At 42.8% G+C, this 16,873-nt stretch overlaps 1 protein-coding gene across 6 annotated transcripts in view; it reads left to right on the top strand.

Annotated features, from left to right (window-relative positions):
- Positions 1-16,873, top strand: part of nbeal1 (neurobeachin-like 1) — a 353,839-nt gene that overhangs the window by 317,518 nt on the left and 19,448 nt on the right. For all 6 annotated transcript variants that reach the window (XR_011356411.1, XR_011356412.1, XM_069934130.1 and 3 more), the window contains 5 exons: positions 1,457-1,566; positions 5,099-5,271; positions 12,434-12,528; positions 12,950-13,066; positions 15,802-15,963. Coding sequence is in view for 4 of the 6 variants with exons in the window: in XM_069934130.1 (XP_069790231.1) it covers positions 1,457-1,566; positions 5,099-5,271; positions 12,434-12,528; positions 12,950-13,066; positions 15,802-15,963 (657 nt within the window). In the remaining 2 variants the exon portion in view is untranslated. The remainder of the gene's footprint in view (positions 1-1,456; positions 1,567-5,098; positions 5,272-12,433; positions 12,529-12,949; positions 13,067-15,801; positions 15,964-16,873) is intronic.

Below are 16,873 nucleotides of genomic sequence, written 5' to 3'. Positions count from 1 at the left end.
ATCAGAGGTCAATCCACAGGACAGTAAGAGTGGCAGAGAGGATCACTGGGGTCTTTTTCCACCCCCCCACCCCCACAAATTGATGGGATCTACAGGATCATTGTCTGTTTTGGGAGCGCAAAATCATTGAGGACCCCTTGCATCCAGCATGCAGATCTTTTGGCTACTCCCATCAGGAAAGAGATACAGAAGTATCAAAGCCTGCACCACCAGGCTGAGAAACAGCTTCTTCCTGTGGGTAGAAAGACCAAAGGAACTACTCAAACTAACCCTCTGAGAATACTATTTATTAAACAATATTTATTTATTTTTATATACGTATATACATACTGCATATGGATCATTTGTCTATATATGTATTAAGTTTGCATGTTTTTGTCTCGGGGACTGTTTCGTCATAATCAGATAATAATAAACTTAAACTTCCTTTTATTTGTAATTCCTTAGTTATCGCACTATGAACCATATCAACCAATATATTTACAGATGCATCTCTTTAAATATTCACAGTGACATTTTCTCTTTTTTCCCCCATCCCTCCCTTCCCCCTTCCCAACCCAAAAACAGTAAATATTGAACATATAAAATACAATAAAACAATATCTTTATACAAAAGGAATACAAACAAAAAAGACGTATCATTTACTTATTCACATTAAATCTGGTCGTGTTTATCTCCCTATCATTTTAGGTGGTGGTGGTCCGAGGCCTGCTCTTTCTGTTATGTTCCATATATGGTTCCCAGGTTTTTTCAGACATTGTAACTTTGTCTTTTAAATTATATGTGATTTTTTTTTTCCCACTTAAACTTGGTTATATATTCTGTTAATGTTTATAGTCATATAGTCCAACGTGGCCATCTTATATCTTTATTTTCACTTTTTTTCTGCCTCTTCACCACCTCCATCCTTTTTTTCCATTACTGTTTTTTAAGTTTTTCTCTTTAATCTCAATATATGACAATGCACTTAAGACATGAAATACCCCAACAATCCCCACAAGCAATAAACCTTTAACCCCAATAAGCTTGAACTTCCTAAGGATTTATGAGTGGCAGGGATGATGAGGGTGTTTCTCTGATGAGACCTCTGGATCTCAATATCATTTACAAATACAAATAAAAAGTTTGAAACTCGCCTTGATTTACGACAAAAAAGGTTTTAGTTTGTGTGAAATCACTGCAATGACACACGTTTTCTACCAATGAAAGGTTCAAATTTTATATCTGCAGGAATAAGTTGCCCTCTTTAACATCTTCACTCACAACTGATTGTAGTGTAGCCAGCCGACTAATATACCGAGAGTATTAGATACAAACAGAACAATTTAGACTGTAACATAAATAAACTTGACAATTCTTCCTCATAGCGTGCTCTCATTGTGTGTTTATGTTCTGCTGCAGTGTGTTGCACATCATGCCAGGATAGATCTAAAGGTCTCTGTTTTGGATCAACAGGTGACGGTGAGTCAGAATTGCCTGATAGGAACGCATGGGTGGCTGCCTTATGATAAAGTTATTTCCAACTACTTCACATTCTCCCGGGACCCAACACTACCCAATTTGAGGTAAGTAGTTGCCACTAAATCCCACTGTCATGCTGGCTGAATGTCATCCATCAAAATGAAGTATGTGCGTGCACACACACATAATGCACTCAGTTCAAGGGCGTCAGAAGGAGTAGGCCATTCAGCCTGTTAAACCTGGCCCACATTTACTACCATCGTGAACACGAGAAATTTTTCTTTGAATTTTTTGTCTCTTTAAATGCTTCTTATGCATTTCTTTAAGCTAATATCTCTGAGGTTTTGTATCATTATTATAGTAAATGCATTGTTATGAAAGTCTTAATACGAGGCTAAGCAAAATGTTTATTTGTTTTATCAATGAATTAAAACTACATAAAGCAGGAGCCACAGAGTTTGATTTATTGGATTAAAGTGATCGAAATTCGGAATATCGTAGCTCATGCTTTGGAAGATTATACTTTGAAATTAGGATATATTGGAATAAGGAAAGTGTTATCTATACTAAAAAACTATTAGAGTTTGCTGGTTAATTAGTGTATTTGGATGGCACGTGCCCGAGGCCCAGGAAGGCCTGTTTTTGAGCTGTATGTCTAAAATTTAAAAACAAAATGTTTTAAAAATCCATCTTCCGATCCCTCTGGTGTAGGGAATTCTAGAGATTCCCCACACTGACCAGTTGCTTCTCATATCAATTTTAAATGACCATTCCCTTAATCTTGAAACCATATGCCCTTGTTTCCTAATCTCCCACTAGTGGAACATCTTGACATCTGTATTCCCTCAGGATCTTGTGTGTCTCAATAAGGTCACCCCTCATTCTTCTGAACTCCAAAATATATTTTGATCTAATATCTTCAGCCATTTGTGATTGGACATCCTTCTCATCCCAAGAAGTAACTTGGATATGGGAGACATAGAATAATGGATAGGCCTGACCTCATCATTCCTCTAAATACTAGAGAGTATTTATCCAATCTTTAGCCATAAGACAACAACATCAATCAGAGGATCATCCATAAACCAACTCTGCACTGTCTCCAAGGCATGTATCCCCATCAAGTCATGCATTATGGAACAGGCCCACTGGCCCAACTCATCCATGCCAACTAAGTTTGCATTCTGGGCCAGTCCTATTTGCCTGCATTTGATCTGTGTCATTCTAAACTTCTCTTATCTATAAATCTGTCCAAATGTCTTTCGAATGTTACAGTTATGCCTACTTCCTATGGCAGCTCATTCCAGATATGGACCTACTGCCTGAGGGGGAAAAAGCTGTCTCTCGGGTCCCTCTTAAATCTCTCCTCTCTCATCTTAAACCGATGCCCTCTAGTTCCAAAATTGTCCATCCTGGGGAAAAAAAACAGCTGTGATCATCACTCTATCCATTATCCCTCATGATTTTATAATTCTCCATAAGGTCAACCCTCAATATTCAACTCTCCAGGGTATAATGACCCAGCCTTTCCAACCTCCCACCATAATTCAAGCTTCTCCTTTACAGGGAAAACATAGGAAAATTATGATTTTTGTGAATTTTGTGCAATGGAATTTGGAATCTCCAATCCCGGCAACATCCTGGTGAATCTCCAGTGCACCATATCTGATTCATTGATATCCTTCCTATATCTGAGTGACCAGAACTGCACACAGTACTCAACAATGTGGTCTCACCATTGCCTTGTACAGCTGAATCACACTATCTCGCTTAATGAGGGCGAGCATTCCAAACGCCGTCTTACCCACCTCATCCATCTGAGTTGCCAATTTCAGGGAACTATGTATCTGTATCCCTTGGCCTTTTTGTTCTGCAACACTTCAGAGTTCTGCCTTTTACTGTACACATTCTACCCTGAGTACCTAACCAAAGTGCAACACCTTACACTTGTCAGAGTTAAATTCCATTTGTCACTCCTTAGCCTCACCTTCACAGTACCTTCATAGATCCTTTTGTAAGCTTAGATATCCTTCCTTACTGTCAAGTATATTACCAATTTTGGTATCATCTGTAAATTTACTACTGATGTTAAATACATTGTCATCTAAATCATTAATTTAGATAGCAAATAATACCCATCCCTGTGATACATAACTGGTCACAGGGTGCCAATCAGAAAACCAGCACTCTATGACCACCCTCCGATTCCTTCCTCCAAGCCAGATTTGAATCCACTTGTAAATGCACAAAAGTGCTGGAGAAACTCAGCAGGTCCTGCAGCCTCCAAAGGAGGCCAAGATGTATAACCAATGTTTTTACCTTGATGGGCTCAGGCCCAAAACATTGGTTATATATCTTAGCTTTCTATGGACGTTGCAGGACCTGAGTTTCTCCAACATCTTTGTATATTTACTACAAATGCAGTGTCTGAACACTTTCTTGTTTCACTTTGAATCCGCTTAGCCAGCTCACTTTGAATCTTGTTTGATCTCACCTTCCTATCTCTCCTACCATGCAGAATTTCTCAAAGACCTTGGAGAAAGTCCAACAACAAGCATTGCTCTGACCTCATCAATTAAAGACTGTACACTAGATACAACCTTCACATCGCCCTTTGGTGTTCTGTCCTTGAGGGAAATCTCTGGGGGTGGAGGGTACACGGCGTAAACTCACCAGTGCACAACCTAGTTTTGGGAAACAAAATGAAAAGGGATATAGAACCTGGGGCAAAGGAGCAGATTGTTTCCACTGAGGAGGTGGCAAAAATAAGAATAATTCTAAAAACGTTGGGACAAAAGAAAAAAAAACTTTTTTTACTTTTAAGAGTTTACATGCAAGGGAATGTCCAATTTGTTTCAGTGATTTTAATATTTAAAAATTGACATTAAAAGATAGAACAATGGTAAATGGCATGTCTGCTGCTCAAAGAGGCTAAAGACCCTGGAGTAGATCATGTTCCGTCTGGGACCCTCCAACGGGGTAGCATTAATATTAACTGCCAATTTCTGTTAGCACCCACCCCATCTCTCTCTCTCTCTTATTCTCACCTTTCCTCTCTTCTGTCTTTCTTTCCATATCCAGTTAATATCTTTTGTCTGTAGTAAGAACACAATGGTAGAGAAACTAGCAGGTCAAACAGTGTCCTTTATGTAGCAAAACTAAATATGTACCTTTATCTTTGCTACATTAAGGTCACTGTTTGACCTGCTGAGTTTCACCAGCATTCTGTTCTTACTTCAACCACAGTGTCTGCAGACTTAACTTTTAACATCTTTTGTCTGTTGGTCTGTGCTCCTCCCCTGCCCATTCTACCCTTCTCCCTAGCCTTTTAATTCAGCTGCCTCTCTGCTTTTTACTCAGACCTGAAACATCAGTTATATATCTTTACCTCCTCTGGATGTTTTAAGACCTCCTGTTTTCCTTCAGCATTTGTCTTTTTACTACATTCACAGCATTTGCAGACTCTCATGTTTCACTACATAAATTGAATGGCATTTTTCTGCTGATATTGCATGAAAAAATCTGATTGATTTACCTAATAGTATTGATTTCAGCCGGGAAGGTTTATTAATGAGAAACAGTCTTATTTTTCTGAAACTTGTTGGTTGAGCAGTTTATCACTTTGTGTGTACTTAGAGCCCAGCGTTATGTCAATGGCCCCTTTACTCCAGGGCTGGAAGTGACCTCCAAACTGTTTGTTGTGTCGCACGACGGGAAACTGATTTTCAGTGTGGGGCACTGGGATAACAGCATTCGTGTCACCTCCATTGCAAAGGGCAAGCTGATTGGACAACACATCAGGCACATGGGTGAGTAGTCTCGGCTCCCTTCGTGGTAGCAATGTTAAATGGACAGAGCTTCCACTTGCTCCCTGAATGGACTTGGGCGTCAGGATGAATATTCCAAAGCCCAAAAGGAGAGCAGTTTGTTGACCAAGGTGCTGTACAGATCATAAATTAAGCAGCTATTTAAAGTGCAGTATAAAACGGGTTCTCGAGGTTCAGAATTGTACAGACAACATGGTAACAATCAACAATCACCTCAAAATGCTTGTGAGTAAAAATACAACTTCAACCTGGATTTAAGAGTTAAAGGAAGGGGCTGATTTGATGGAGGGAGGAAAGTTACTCCACAGTTTGGGGGCTGCGATAGCAAAGGCGCGATCTCTCCTGAGTTTTCGACTTGAGCACTAACAACCAAGTGCCCAAAATTGGCCTATCTGAGGGATCTTGAAATGGAGTAGGGTGTTAGGAGATTGGTGATGTAGGAGGGGGCTAGTCCATTAATGGCTTTGTAAACAAGCTGGAGAACTTTAACATCTGTTCTGAGCCAAACTGACAGCTAGTGAAGGGAGGCCAGAATAGGGGTGATATGGTCCCTCTTCTTGGCTCCTGTTAGGAGCCTTGCTGCAACATTCTGCACAAGTTGCAGGCGGGACAATGACGACTGAGTTAGAGTAGTCTAACTCTCTATATACAGAATAACTTTCTCGAGGTCTTTCAGTGACAGGAATAATTTGAAATAGTGCGGAACTGGAAAAAGTAGCTTTTATTATTGCATTGACTCATTTGTCAAACTTGAAGGTCAAATCAAATATCACACCAAGGGATTTGACATGTAGTTGAATGAGGGTGGAGTTGGTGGGGTCCAAATAGGTTGATCTCAGATTTGCCTTCATTTAGCTGCAGGAGGTTTTGAGCCAACCAGCACTTTATGTCCTCCAGATAGTTGATGAAGCATGTATAAGGGGGGAATGGGGCCCAGAATAGACCCTTGTGGGATCCCGCAGGAAAGGAAAGCAGAAGAGGATGAAAATTTGCCCACGTTGACTAAGAAAGTCCTATCACTAAGATAAGATTTAAACCAGTTCAGGACCATGCCATTTACCCCTGCCCTCTGCCGGAGGCGATCTATTAAAATAACATTATGCACAGTATTGAACGCTGCCCTGAGGTCCAGGAGAATTAGAATGGCAGAGCTCCCAAGTCAGTGGCGAGGAGTAGGTCATTTTATACTCTTAGTAAGGCTGACTCTGTGCTATGGTGGGCCTTATAACCTGACTGGAATCTTTCAGATATGTTGTTTTGATGTAGGTAGGACAACAGTTGGTTTAGAACAACTTTTTTGAGGACCTTTGACAGGAATGGAAGTTTAGAAATAGGTCTGTAATTTTTGGGTGTTTTTTTTCAGGAGGGGCTCGACCACAGCACGCTTGAAACAAAGCATGCTATTTACAAAGGATACATAAATACAGCATGCTAGTGATAGGACTGTCCATTTAAATGCTTCAATTTGTCTTCTGGACTGTAAAATGTAGACGTTCACCACGGTAACAGGCCATTTTGGCCCTCAAGTCCATGCCAGCTAATTAACCTATAACCCTGGTACATTTCAAACAGTGGGTGGAAACCAGAGCCCTGGGGAAAAACCCACAGAGACATGGGGAGAGCATACAAACTCCTTACAGAGAGCATGGAATTCGAACCCCGGTCCCAATCGCTGGCGCAGTAAAGACGTTGCACCAACTGCTACGCCAACCATGCTGTCTACTTATGCATTTGTTTATTTTGTGGTGATTAACGGCTCTCTCAAAGGTGATGAAATTTTAAAACAGCAAACCACATTCTGCTACAGTATTTCAGTGTTCCAGATCACTGATTAATTCCATGTTGGTGGCTCTGCCCTTCCGATGTCAATCATTTCCCAAAACAACTCTATTTTATCACAAGATATAAGAGCAGAAGTTGGCTAATTGGCCCGTCGCATGTGCTCTGCTATTCACTCAGCCCCACTCCCTAACCTTCTCCCTATCACCTTTGATGCCCTGAATATCTCTCAATTTCTGCCTTAAATACACCCAGCGACCTCGTTTCTACTGTTGCAACAAGTTCCACAGACTCACAACCCTCTGGCTAAAGAAACTTCTACGCATTTCTGTTCTAAATTGACACCCTTTTATCCTGAAATTGTGGGCTCTTGCCTTAGACTCCCCTACCATGGGAAACGCCTTTGTCACATCTACTTGGTCCAGGCCTTTCAGTATTCAAAATGTCTCTACGAGTACAGTCCAAGAGCTGACAAATGTTCCTCATATGCTAACCCTTTCATTCCTGGGTATTATTCTAGTAAATCTTCTCTGAACCCTCTCCAATGGCAGCACATCCTTTCTCAAATAAGGTGCCCAAAACTGTGCACAGGACTCCAAGTGAGGTCTCACCAGCACCCTACAGAGTCTCAACATTACATCCTTGCTCTTGCATGCTATTCCTCTAGAAATGAATGCCAACATTGCATCCACTTTCTTCATTGCTAACTCAACCTGGAGATTAACCTTTACGGTATCCTGCACGAGAACTCCCAAGCCCTTTTGCACCTCGGAATTTTAATTTTTTTCCCCATCTAAATAATAGTCTGCCCGTCTATTTCTTGTACCGAAGTGTATGACTGTACACTTCGCAACATTGTATTTCATCTGCCATCTCTTTGCCCATTCTCCTAATCTATCCGTTTCTCTGCAGCCTTTCCGTGTCCTCAGCACCACCAGCTTTACCATCTATTTTGATGTCATCTGCAAATTTAGCCACAAAGTTCTCTATTCCATTTTCCAAATAATTTATACACAACGTAAAAAGAAGTGGTCCCAACACTGACCCCTGCCGAACACCACTAGTAACAGGCAACCAACACGAATGGGATCCCCTTATTCCCACTCTGTTTCCTGTCTATTACTCAACCCTCTAACCATGCTAGTATCCTTCCTGTAATTCCTTGAGCTCTCATCTTGATAAACAGCCTTGTATGTGGCACCTTTTCGAAGGTTCAAGTACACAACATCCACTGCTTCTCCCGTGACTCTCCTGTTTGCTATTTCCTTAAAAAATTATAGTAAATTTTCCTTTAAGGTAGCCATGCTGACTTGGTCTTATCTTGTGATGCTCCTCCAGATACTCCGTTACCTCATCTTTGATAATTGATTCTAACATCTTCCCAACCACCAACATCAGACTAATAGGTCTATAGTTTCCTTTCTGCAGCCTCACTCCCTTCTTAAACAGCAGAATGACATTCACGATTCTCCAGTCCTCTGGAACTATGCCAGAATCCATTGATTCTTGGAAGATCATGACCAATGTTTCCACAATCTCTGCAGCAACCTCCTGCAGAACTCAAGAGTACATTCTATCCACTCTGGTCTATCCTTAGACCATTTAGCTTCCCAAGTACCTTCTCTCTCATGATCTTGACAGCACTTCACAGGGACCCTTGAGAGTCTGCTAAGCTACTAATGACTTATACCGTGAAGATTGATTCAAAATATTCATTCAGTTCCTCTGCCATCTCCTTGTCTCCCAATACAGTCTCTCCAGTGTCATTTTCTAATGGTCCTATGTCTTTTGTCTCTCTCTTGCTCTTTATATTCTTAAAAAAAACTTTTAGAATCCTCTTTGATATTATTTGTTGATCTCCTTACATAATTAATCTTTTCCTTCCTAATCACCTCCTTCATTGCCTTCTCTAAGTTTTTACGTTTCCCAGTCCTCAATCTTCCCACTCATCTTTGCTTCCTTGTCTGCCCTCTCTTTTGCTTTTACTTTGGTTTCAACTTCCCTCATCAGCCACAATTGCCTAATTTTTCCATTCACAACTTTCTTTCATTTTGGAATGTGTCTGTCCTGTACTTTCCTCATTTTTTTTGTTGCAGAAACTCCATTCATTTGCTGATCTGCTGTCTTCTCCATTAGTGTGCTTTTTCCAATCAACTTTGGCAAGATCCTCTCTCATGTGACTGTAATTTCTTTTTCTCCATTGAAATACCAACACATCCTTTCCTTTTCAGATTTCACAATGAACTCAATCACGTGTGATCACTGCCTCCTAAGGGTCCCTTGACCTTAAGCTCTCTAATCACCTCTGGTTCATTACATAGCACCAAATCCAAAACATTTGATCCCCTGGTGGGCTCTTCAACAAGCTGCTCCAAGAACTCATCCCGTAAGCATTCTACAAAACACTCCCTCCTGTGATCCCATGTCGACATGAATTCCCCAATCTACATTCACGTTAAAATTCCCCATGATTATTGTAACGTTAACCCTCTGACATGCCTTTTATTTCCTGTTTTATTTTGTAGTTCACCCTCCAGCTGAAGTTTGGAGGCCTGTATATAACTGCCATTAAGGTCCTTTACCATTCCTTAACTCACTCCGTAAGGATTCTACCCCTTCTGATCTATTTCACTTCTTTCCAATGATTTGATATTGTTGTTTACCAGCAGAGTCACGCCATCCCTCTATCTACCTGCCTATCATTCCAAAAACTCGCATATCCTTAGGTGTTAAGCTCCCAGTGACACCCATCTTTTAGCCACAACTACAACATCATTCTCTCCGAACTGTACAGCAAAATCATCCACCTTGTTTCTAATACTGCGTGCATTTAAGTATAATACCTTTAGACCAGTGTTTGTATGCATTGTGTCTCTGTCATCCCTTCAGGTGCAATTTTGTACCAACACCTGCTTGACATCCTTGCTGCACACTTTCCTTGGTTTATTTCTGTTTCACCCTTCATCAGCTCTGACACTCTGGTCCACCCCCCTGCAAAATTAGTTTAAATTTTCCTCAGCAGTCATATTTAACTGCCTGCCAGGACATTGAACCCCTTTGGTTTCAGGTTTTTTCCAACCTTTTTAGATAGTTTGTACCTTCCCCAAAAGAGATCCTAGTGATCCAAGCCCTGACCTCTGTACCAGTTTCTCAGCCACGCATTTATCTGCCTGATCTCACTATTTTTGCGCTCACTCACATGAGGCACAGGCAGTAATCCTGAGATAAACTCACTGGAGGTTCTGCTCCTCAGCTTCCTTCCTAATTTCTTATATTCTCCCAACAGGACATTCACACATCTTTCATCGGCACCAACATGTACCAAACTTCTGGCTGTTCACCCTCTCTCTTTAGAATGATTTGGACCAATTGAAGACATCCCGTAACCTGGCACCTTGAGAGACAACACACTGTCAGGGTGCCTTTATCAAGCCTGCAGAACCTCTTTTCCATCCTCCTCACTATAGAATGGCCGATCACAGCGACATGCTTCTTCACCTTCTGCTTCACAGTGCCAAACTCATTGCTGGAGACCTAGTCCCCATGGTTGTCCTATGTCAGGTCATTCTCAGCAAGATGATGGCTGAGGGAGTCGGCCACAGAGGTGCTCTCTACTAACTGCTGGTATCTCCCCTGACTGTTATCTCTTCACTCTCCCTAATGAGCAGTAGGTTATCAAGTTGCATCCTCAGATCCTTCACACAGTCTCTACTGCATCTTGGTGCACCTGGCACAGATGTAGGCACTGGGAAGGCTTGGAATTTCCCACATCTGACACTAACCAGAAAGCACTAGTCCTACAGACATTCAGCCTAGTCATTAACAGTTTAATAAGTTGTACACAATTCACCTACCACACTATAACCCTTGCCTCTTGCCTGTTCTCGCTGAAGCCTGTGAGTCAAAGCCATGCCACTCTGACTCAGACAACTCCGACGATGACCACTCTCTCTCTGACCACTCGCAACACGGATGCTCATTTTTATAGTGATACTCAGCTTCTTCCTCCAATCACAGTGATAAAGGACGCGTCTGGATCAGCCAGTGAGTTAGAGCGAAACAGGATTTGCCTCAGGATTTGTGGCAATCCACAAACTGCAGAAAATGGAACCAATGAGCGAAACAGTTGCAACCTCTCCCTGCTGAAAATAGAATTATATTTCTCAGTAAAATACATATTACTGACTGATTTTTAATAAGGCAAAATGCTTCCTCTCGACACCTCAGGGGTCCAAATTATTTGAATAAAATCCATGTCTCAGTAATACACCCTCTGGGCCAATTTCTGTCATTTGACCAGAAAGTTGTTCTACTCTATATGAATGAAGCCAAAGATGAAGTTCCAATGATTATTATATACGTGACAGAGCCAGACAGAAAGGACGTCCAGCGCAGAAGGCAGCAAATGGAAACGCCCAATGTTTTGGCTTTTGACTCATCAGATCATCTTTGCAGCGCCCTCTCCCCCAACTCACCATCTTCCCAATATCATCTTTCCAGTTTCCCTGCTCCCATCACACTCAGTGGGACCCCCATTTCCTGTTCTCCCATCAAACTCACTGGGACCCCCTAGTTTCCCCCGCTCCCATCACACTCACCAGGGATCCCCTGCTCCCATCACACTCACCAGAACTCCCCCAGTTCCCCTGCTTCCGTTTACCCACTCCTATCCCATTCACCAGGGTCACAGTCAACACCACTCCTGTCACAGTCACTGGGATCCGCAGTTCACCTGTTCTCATCCCATTCACCAGAGTCCTCAGTTACTCCACTCCCATCACACTCACCGCAGTTCCCCCGCCCCCATCGCACTCACCTTAGTTCCCCCACTCCCGTTACGCTCACCCTAGTTCCCCTGCTCCCGTCACACTCACCAGGATCCCCCCCCCCACTCGATCCCCCACTCCTGTCACACTCACTGGGGACCCCCCCCCCCCCCAGTTCCAATTTCTCTGCCCCATTCACCGGGGTTCCCATGCCCCTTTTCCATTTACTGGGACTCTCATGTCCATGTCCCATTCACTGGGCTCCCCATCCAACACCCTTATCCCAACTCACCAGGGCCCCCAGTAATCAAACCCTATTCCATCTCACTGGCTGTGATCTACTCATTAGGGCTCTATATCCCACATTCCATTTCAACTTGACTGCTTCATTGGAAAGTTACTGTAAAACTGTGTAATGGAAGTAAAATTTAATTAAAAGTGGATTGAGTTATTGAAAGAACGTTCTGATGAATCAGCTCATTCTACACCATTATATTTCCACAGTTTCGATATAATCTGGGGTATGTTGAACTTGATGAGAGTATCATTCACTGTTTCATATCAAGTCACTGGTGACCTGTTTTCTGCTTCCCTTTCAGACATTGTGACCTGTCTAGCAACCGATTATTGTGGGATCCATTTGATATCAGGGTCTCGTGACACAACTTGCATGATCTGGCAAATTCTGCAGCAGGTGTGTATATCTTACTTAAATTAATTGGTAACGTGTTCATGTAGTCACCACAAGGAGGCTAACTAACCTGAATCTGGTTATGCAGGACATTCATTAAGCCAGCCAGGACAGTGAAAGCAAAAAAAACCTGCTTGAGGAACTCAGCAGGTTGAGCAGCTTCAGTGGGAGAAATGAACTGCTGTAATGTGGGGTGCATTATTGATGGGACAGCTCCAACAGCACTTGCAGAGAGCCAACCTTCCCTACCAAGAAGAGCAAAGGTTTCAGGGGCTTTTGGGTCACCAGCACCTGCAGTTTCCCCACGAGGTGGCACATCACCCTTGCTTGGAAATAGGCCATGTAAGCAGAGGTCATCCTTTCATGATGGCACCACATTTTGTCGAGGAACACTGCCAAGGTTACGTTTCTTCATCTCTTTCAGGGAGGAATGCCTGTCGGTCTGGCATTGAAACCCATGCAGATCCTGTACGGACATACGGAAGAAATAGCCAGTGTTGCCATCAGTACGGAGCTAGACATGGCTATTTCAGGCTCCAAGGTAAATTTCTTAAGTCCAGCAGTTAGATGAGGGCAAATGGGAATGGATATTATATTCTCTCAGCAGGTCAAAAGAAACAATGGCCTAAGACCTTTTATCAGAATCGCAGATGCAGCAGGTTTGAGATGAGGTGAGAATTTATTGTCATATACATAAGTACGAAGTACAGATGGTATGACGTTCCTGCTTCCTGCAGTTAAACAAGTATAAAAAATACAGAATTTATGTATGTAGGTGAAGGAGGGTGTGTGGCAGAGTTTTTTTAATATAGAAAAAGCTAGGTCTAAGACAAGAGCAAGAGCAGAATCATAGCCTGCAGCCCTGCCTAAAGAAATGGGGCCAATGACCACTGTGATGCTGTCAAAACCCACTGCTTAATCAGGCATAACCCAATGTGATGAGGAGAATACGTTTGGAGAGTCTAAGAAATTACAAGTCTGAATGCAAAGAATCCACAAATGGGGATCTTTATTTACACACGGAGGATAGGTGTAACAGTGATCACACAGTTCATATGCATTGGATGCAGTCAAATAACCTATACTCACTATTCCTGACATTGCTATTAAGCTTGGTTCCCACAGCTAAGCACACTGACCTCTGCTACTTGCGATTTCCATGGCTAAACACACAGATCGCTGCTATTCCCGGTTCTCACAGCTAAACGTGAGGATGAAACCAACAGTACCCACTACCCCTTGCTTACGAGCAGGTATGGTCTCCCGATTAGCTACAGAATGTAATTACGCTGATTACCAAGAGTAAGGCACAATAATCCTTTCTAGGTATGCACCACAATAGCCCCCCATCCTGTACCAGCACATACTTTCCAACTGACTCTCCAGCATTGCCCATGGCTCGCAACCTGGAGTGGAGCTAGGGTTTGTTCCCAGGTATGCCCACATGAGGCAAGGTGCTCAAGAGAGTGGGTGGGCTCGACCTTGATTGGCAAGTGAGGTGACTTCTGACCAGGCTCCTGCCGAAGAAGGTCATATGACCCTCCTCATTACACTCGAAGATCAGCCAGCTGTTCCTCGTGCTTCACTGAAACCTGTAAGAGGCTGAGGATAGAAAGGGCAAATGGAAGATGGTGCCAAATTGAATGGGACATTCTGACTAGGAGTTATTCAGCAACATTTGTTCTCTCTCGTTTCTTCTTCTTTCTTTGGCTTGGCTTCGCGGACGAAGATTTATGGAGGGGGTAAAAAGTCCACGTCAGCTGCAGGCTCGTTTGTGGCTGACAAGTCCGATGCGGGACAGGCAGACACGGTTGCAGCGGCTGCAGGGGAAAATTGGTGGGTTGGGGTTGGGTGTTGAGACATCCTAAACTGTTAAGAGGTGCAAATGTGTTGCTGATGCTCCTGGAAGTGGTGTTTGGTGATCTGAATGATGGGGGAAGAGATTTTTAAAATTTCCTCAGGAAGGTGTGAAGAGATGATGTTTGAGGTGATGGAAAAGCAATCACTGTGTTCTTTTTCATGCATTTAATTTTCAGGATCTGAGAATTACCAGCAAGACCTGAATTTATTGCCCATCCATAATTACGTGTTCATTATCTGCTATTTTTGAACTGCCATGGTCTTTCTCGTGTAGGTGCTCACACAACTCTGATGTGGAGGGCTTCCGAGATTTAGACCCAGTGACAAAAATAACAGTGGTATCTAACAGGGTGGTGTATGACTTAGATGGTGGTGTTCCAAGATGGTGATGCACGAGGTTTGCAGCAGCCACTTCAGCTCCCCACAGTGGTGAAATTCCCAACCCACTACGTTGAATCTATGATTGGGAAACTCGTCAAAATACAAAACATGAACTGATGTCTCTGTTGTGAAGACCTTCTGCTCGGTAGAAACAGAGTACCTCCTGGTGAAATGCAGACCCCTCTACCTGCCCAAGGAATTCTCAGCCACGCTGGTTGCCGCACTCTACATTCCGCCTTTGGCTAATGAGGGTGAAGCCATGAAGGAGATTTACAGTGTCATTTGTAAAGCCCAGACTTCCCACCCTGATGGTGCCATGATTTTGCTGCTGACCTCAATCACGCCAACCTGAAAACTGTCTTATCACAGTTTCAACAGCATGTGAACTTCACCAGAAGAGAGAACAACCTGGATCAGGTGTGCACCAATGTCCCTGATCCGTTCAAGGCTGCACCTCACCCCCACCTTGGTTACTTGAATCACATATCTGTCCTGCTAACCCCGGCATACAGACGCTGGCAAAGCAAACTAGGTCAGTTTGCAAGGAGATCAGGACGAGGCCGAGAGTGGCCACAACATCACTACAAGACTGATTTGAGACCATGGACTGGACGGTTTCAGGGAGGCAGCATGTAAACATCGAGGATTAAGATGGTTTGATTTTTCTTGTTGCCAGTGTCTTTTGGTTGGGGGCATATCCCAGAAAGGAAGATGGAGATGATGATTGATTGTACAAAGAAGGAGAAAGAGTGTTGAAATAATTCATTATGTTGAAGCAAGACCAGGAATTAATGTTGATTCACTCATAAATCAATAAAACACTAACATTATTGTGCAAGCTCAACCTGTGACTTTGAATTTAATGCAGAGTTCATGTCCTCAGTATGTGGGAAGATTATTATATCTATTCTACCTGATGTACAGCTCACTGCCTTGTGGAACAATTAATCAACCTACCCAAACATTAGATTGTCATCTTGGTAAACTTGTAATGGATTAGTTGTTGAACTATAAGTGACTGTGTATAATTTGCAGGATGGAACAGTAATCATTCACACCATTCGACGGGGTCAGTATATGAGGACTCTTCGACCACCTTGCGAGAGCTCCCTCCCTCTCACCATTCCCAACCTGTCAGTTTCTTGGGAGGGGCACATCATTGTCAACACCGTGATAGAAGGAAAATCAAATTTTAAGGTAATCTCAGAGATTTTTCTGTTTCACCCTCTTTGTGATTCATATTCTTCACCAACACTACTCCCTTTTTCTCCCTCTTGCTTCTCTGTTTGGCATCTATCCAACAACTGCATCCCTCGCCCTCCTCCATCTGTCTCTCATCGTTTGCACTTCCCTGGTTCACCAATCACCTACTGCCCCCTCTATCTAACCCCTCCCACCTTGTCCACATTATACTGGCTATCTCCCTTCTGCCCTCTCCACCTTGAAAGGTTCTGACCCAAAACATTGACTATTCTTTTTCTCCCACTGATGATCCTGACCAGTTGGGTTCCCCATACATTTTTTTTTGGCCCAGGATTCCAGCAACTTTTCATTTGTTTTGCTCGCTGACATCCCAGCATACAAGATCTAAACCATGTATTTCACTGTTATATTAAATGGTGAATATTTATCAAATTGCTGCAGATCTTGTGTGATGAAGTTTAGTATATGCATGTTATTTTCCTGTTTTGTTTTTGTATGTGATGGAAATCATTAGTAAGGACTAATTGAATCCATGTTCCACTATATATTTGAGGCTATCCAGAAATATATTCCATCTTGGCAGTCTCAACCAGGTGGCATCGTTATCGACCCTCCACTTTCTGTTGACCCCCTCCCACAGTCTTGCTCTTTACTCCTGTCAGAACTACCCTTCTTAGCCTTCTGCATTTTCCCCATCACTTCTCAGCTTCTCTCTCTTCTATCCTCCCACCTGCATCCACCTATAATCTCTTGCGTTACCCTGAATTCCTCCCCCTTCTCCTTTCAACGCCCATCTCTTTATCTAGGCGTCTTCCTGATTTTTAGCACTTGTGAAGAAGGCCCGAAATATCCACTGCCTTTTCCTATCTATAAATGCGGCACAACTTGTTGAGTTTTTCCACCA

The sequence above is a fragment of the Narcine bancroftii genome, chromosome 4, assembly GCF_036971445.1.
Source record: "Narcine bancroftii isolate sNarBan1 chromosome 4, sNarBan1.hap1, whole genome shotgun sequence".
NCBI classification, from domain to species: domain Eukaryota; kingdom Metazoa; phylum Chordata; class Chondrichthyes; order Torpediniformes; family Narcinidae; genus Narcine; species Narcine bancroftii.
This window is presented reverse-complemented; position numbering and strand designations above follow the sequence as displayed.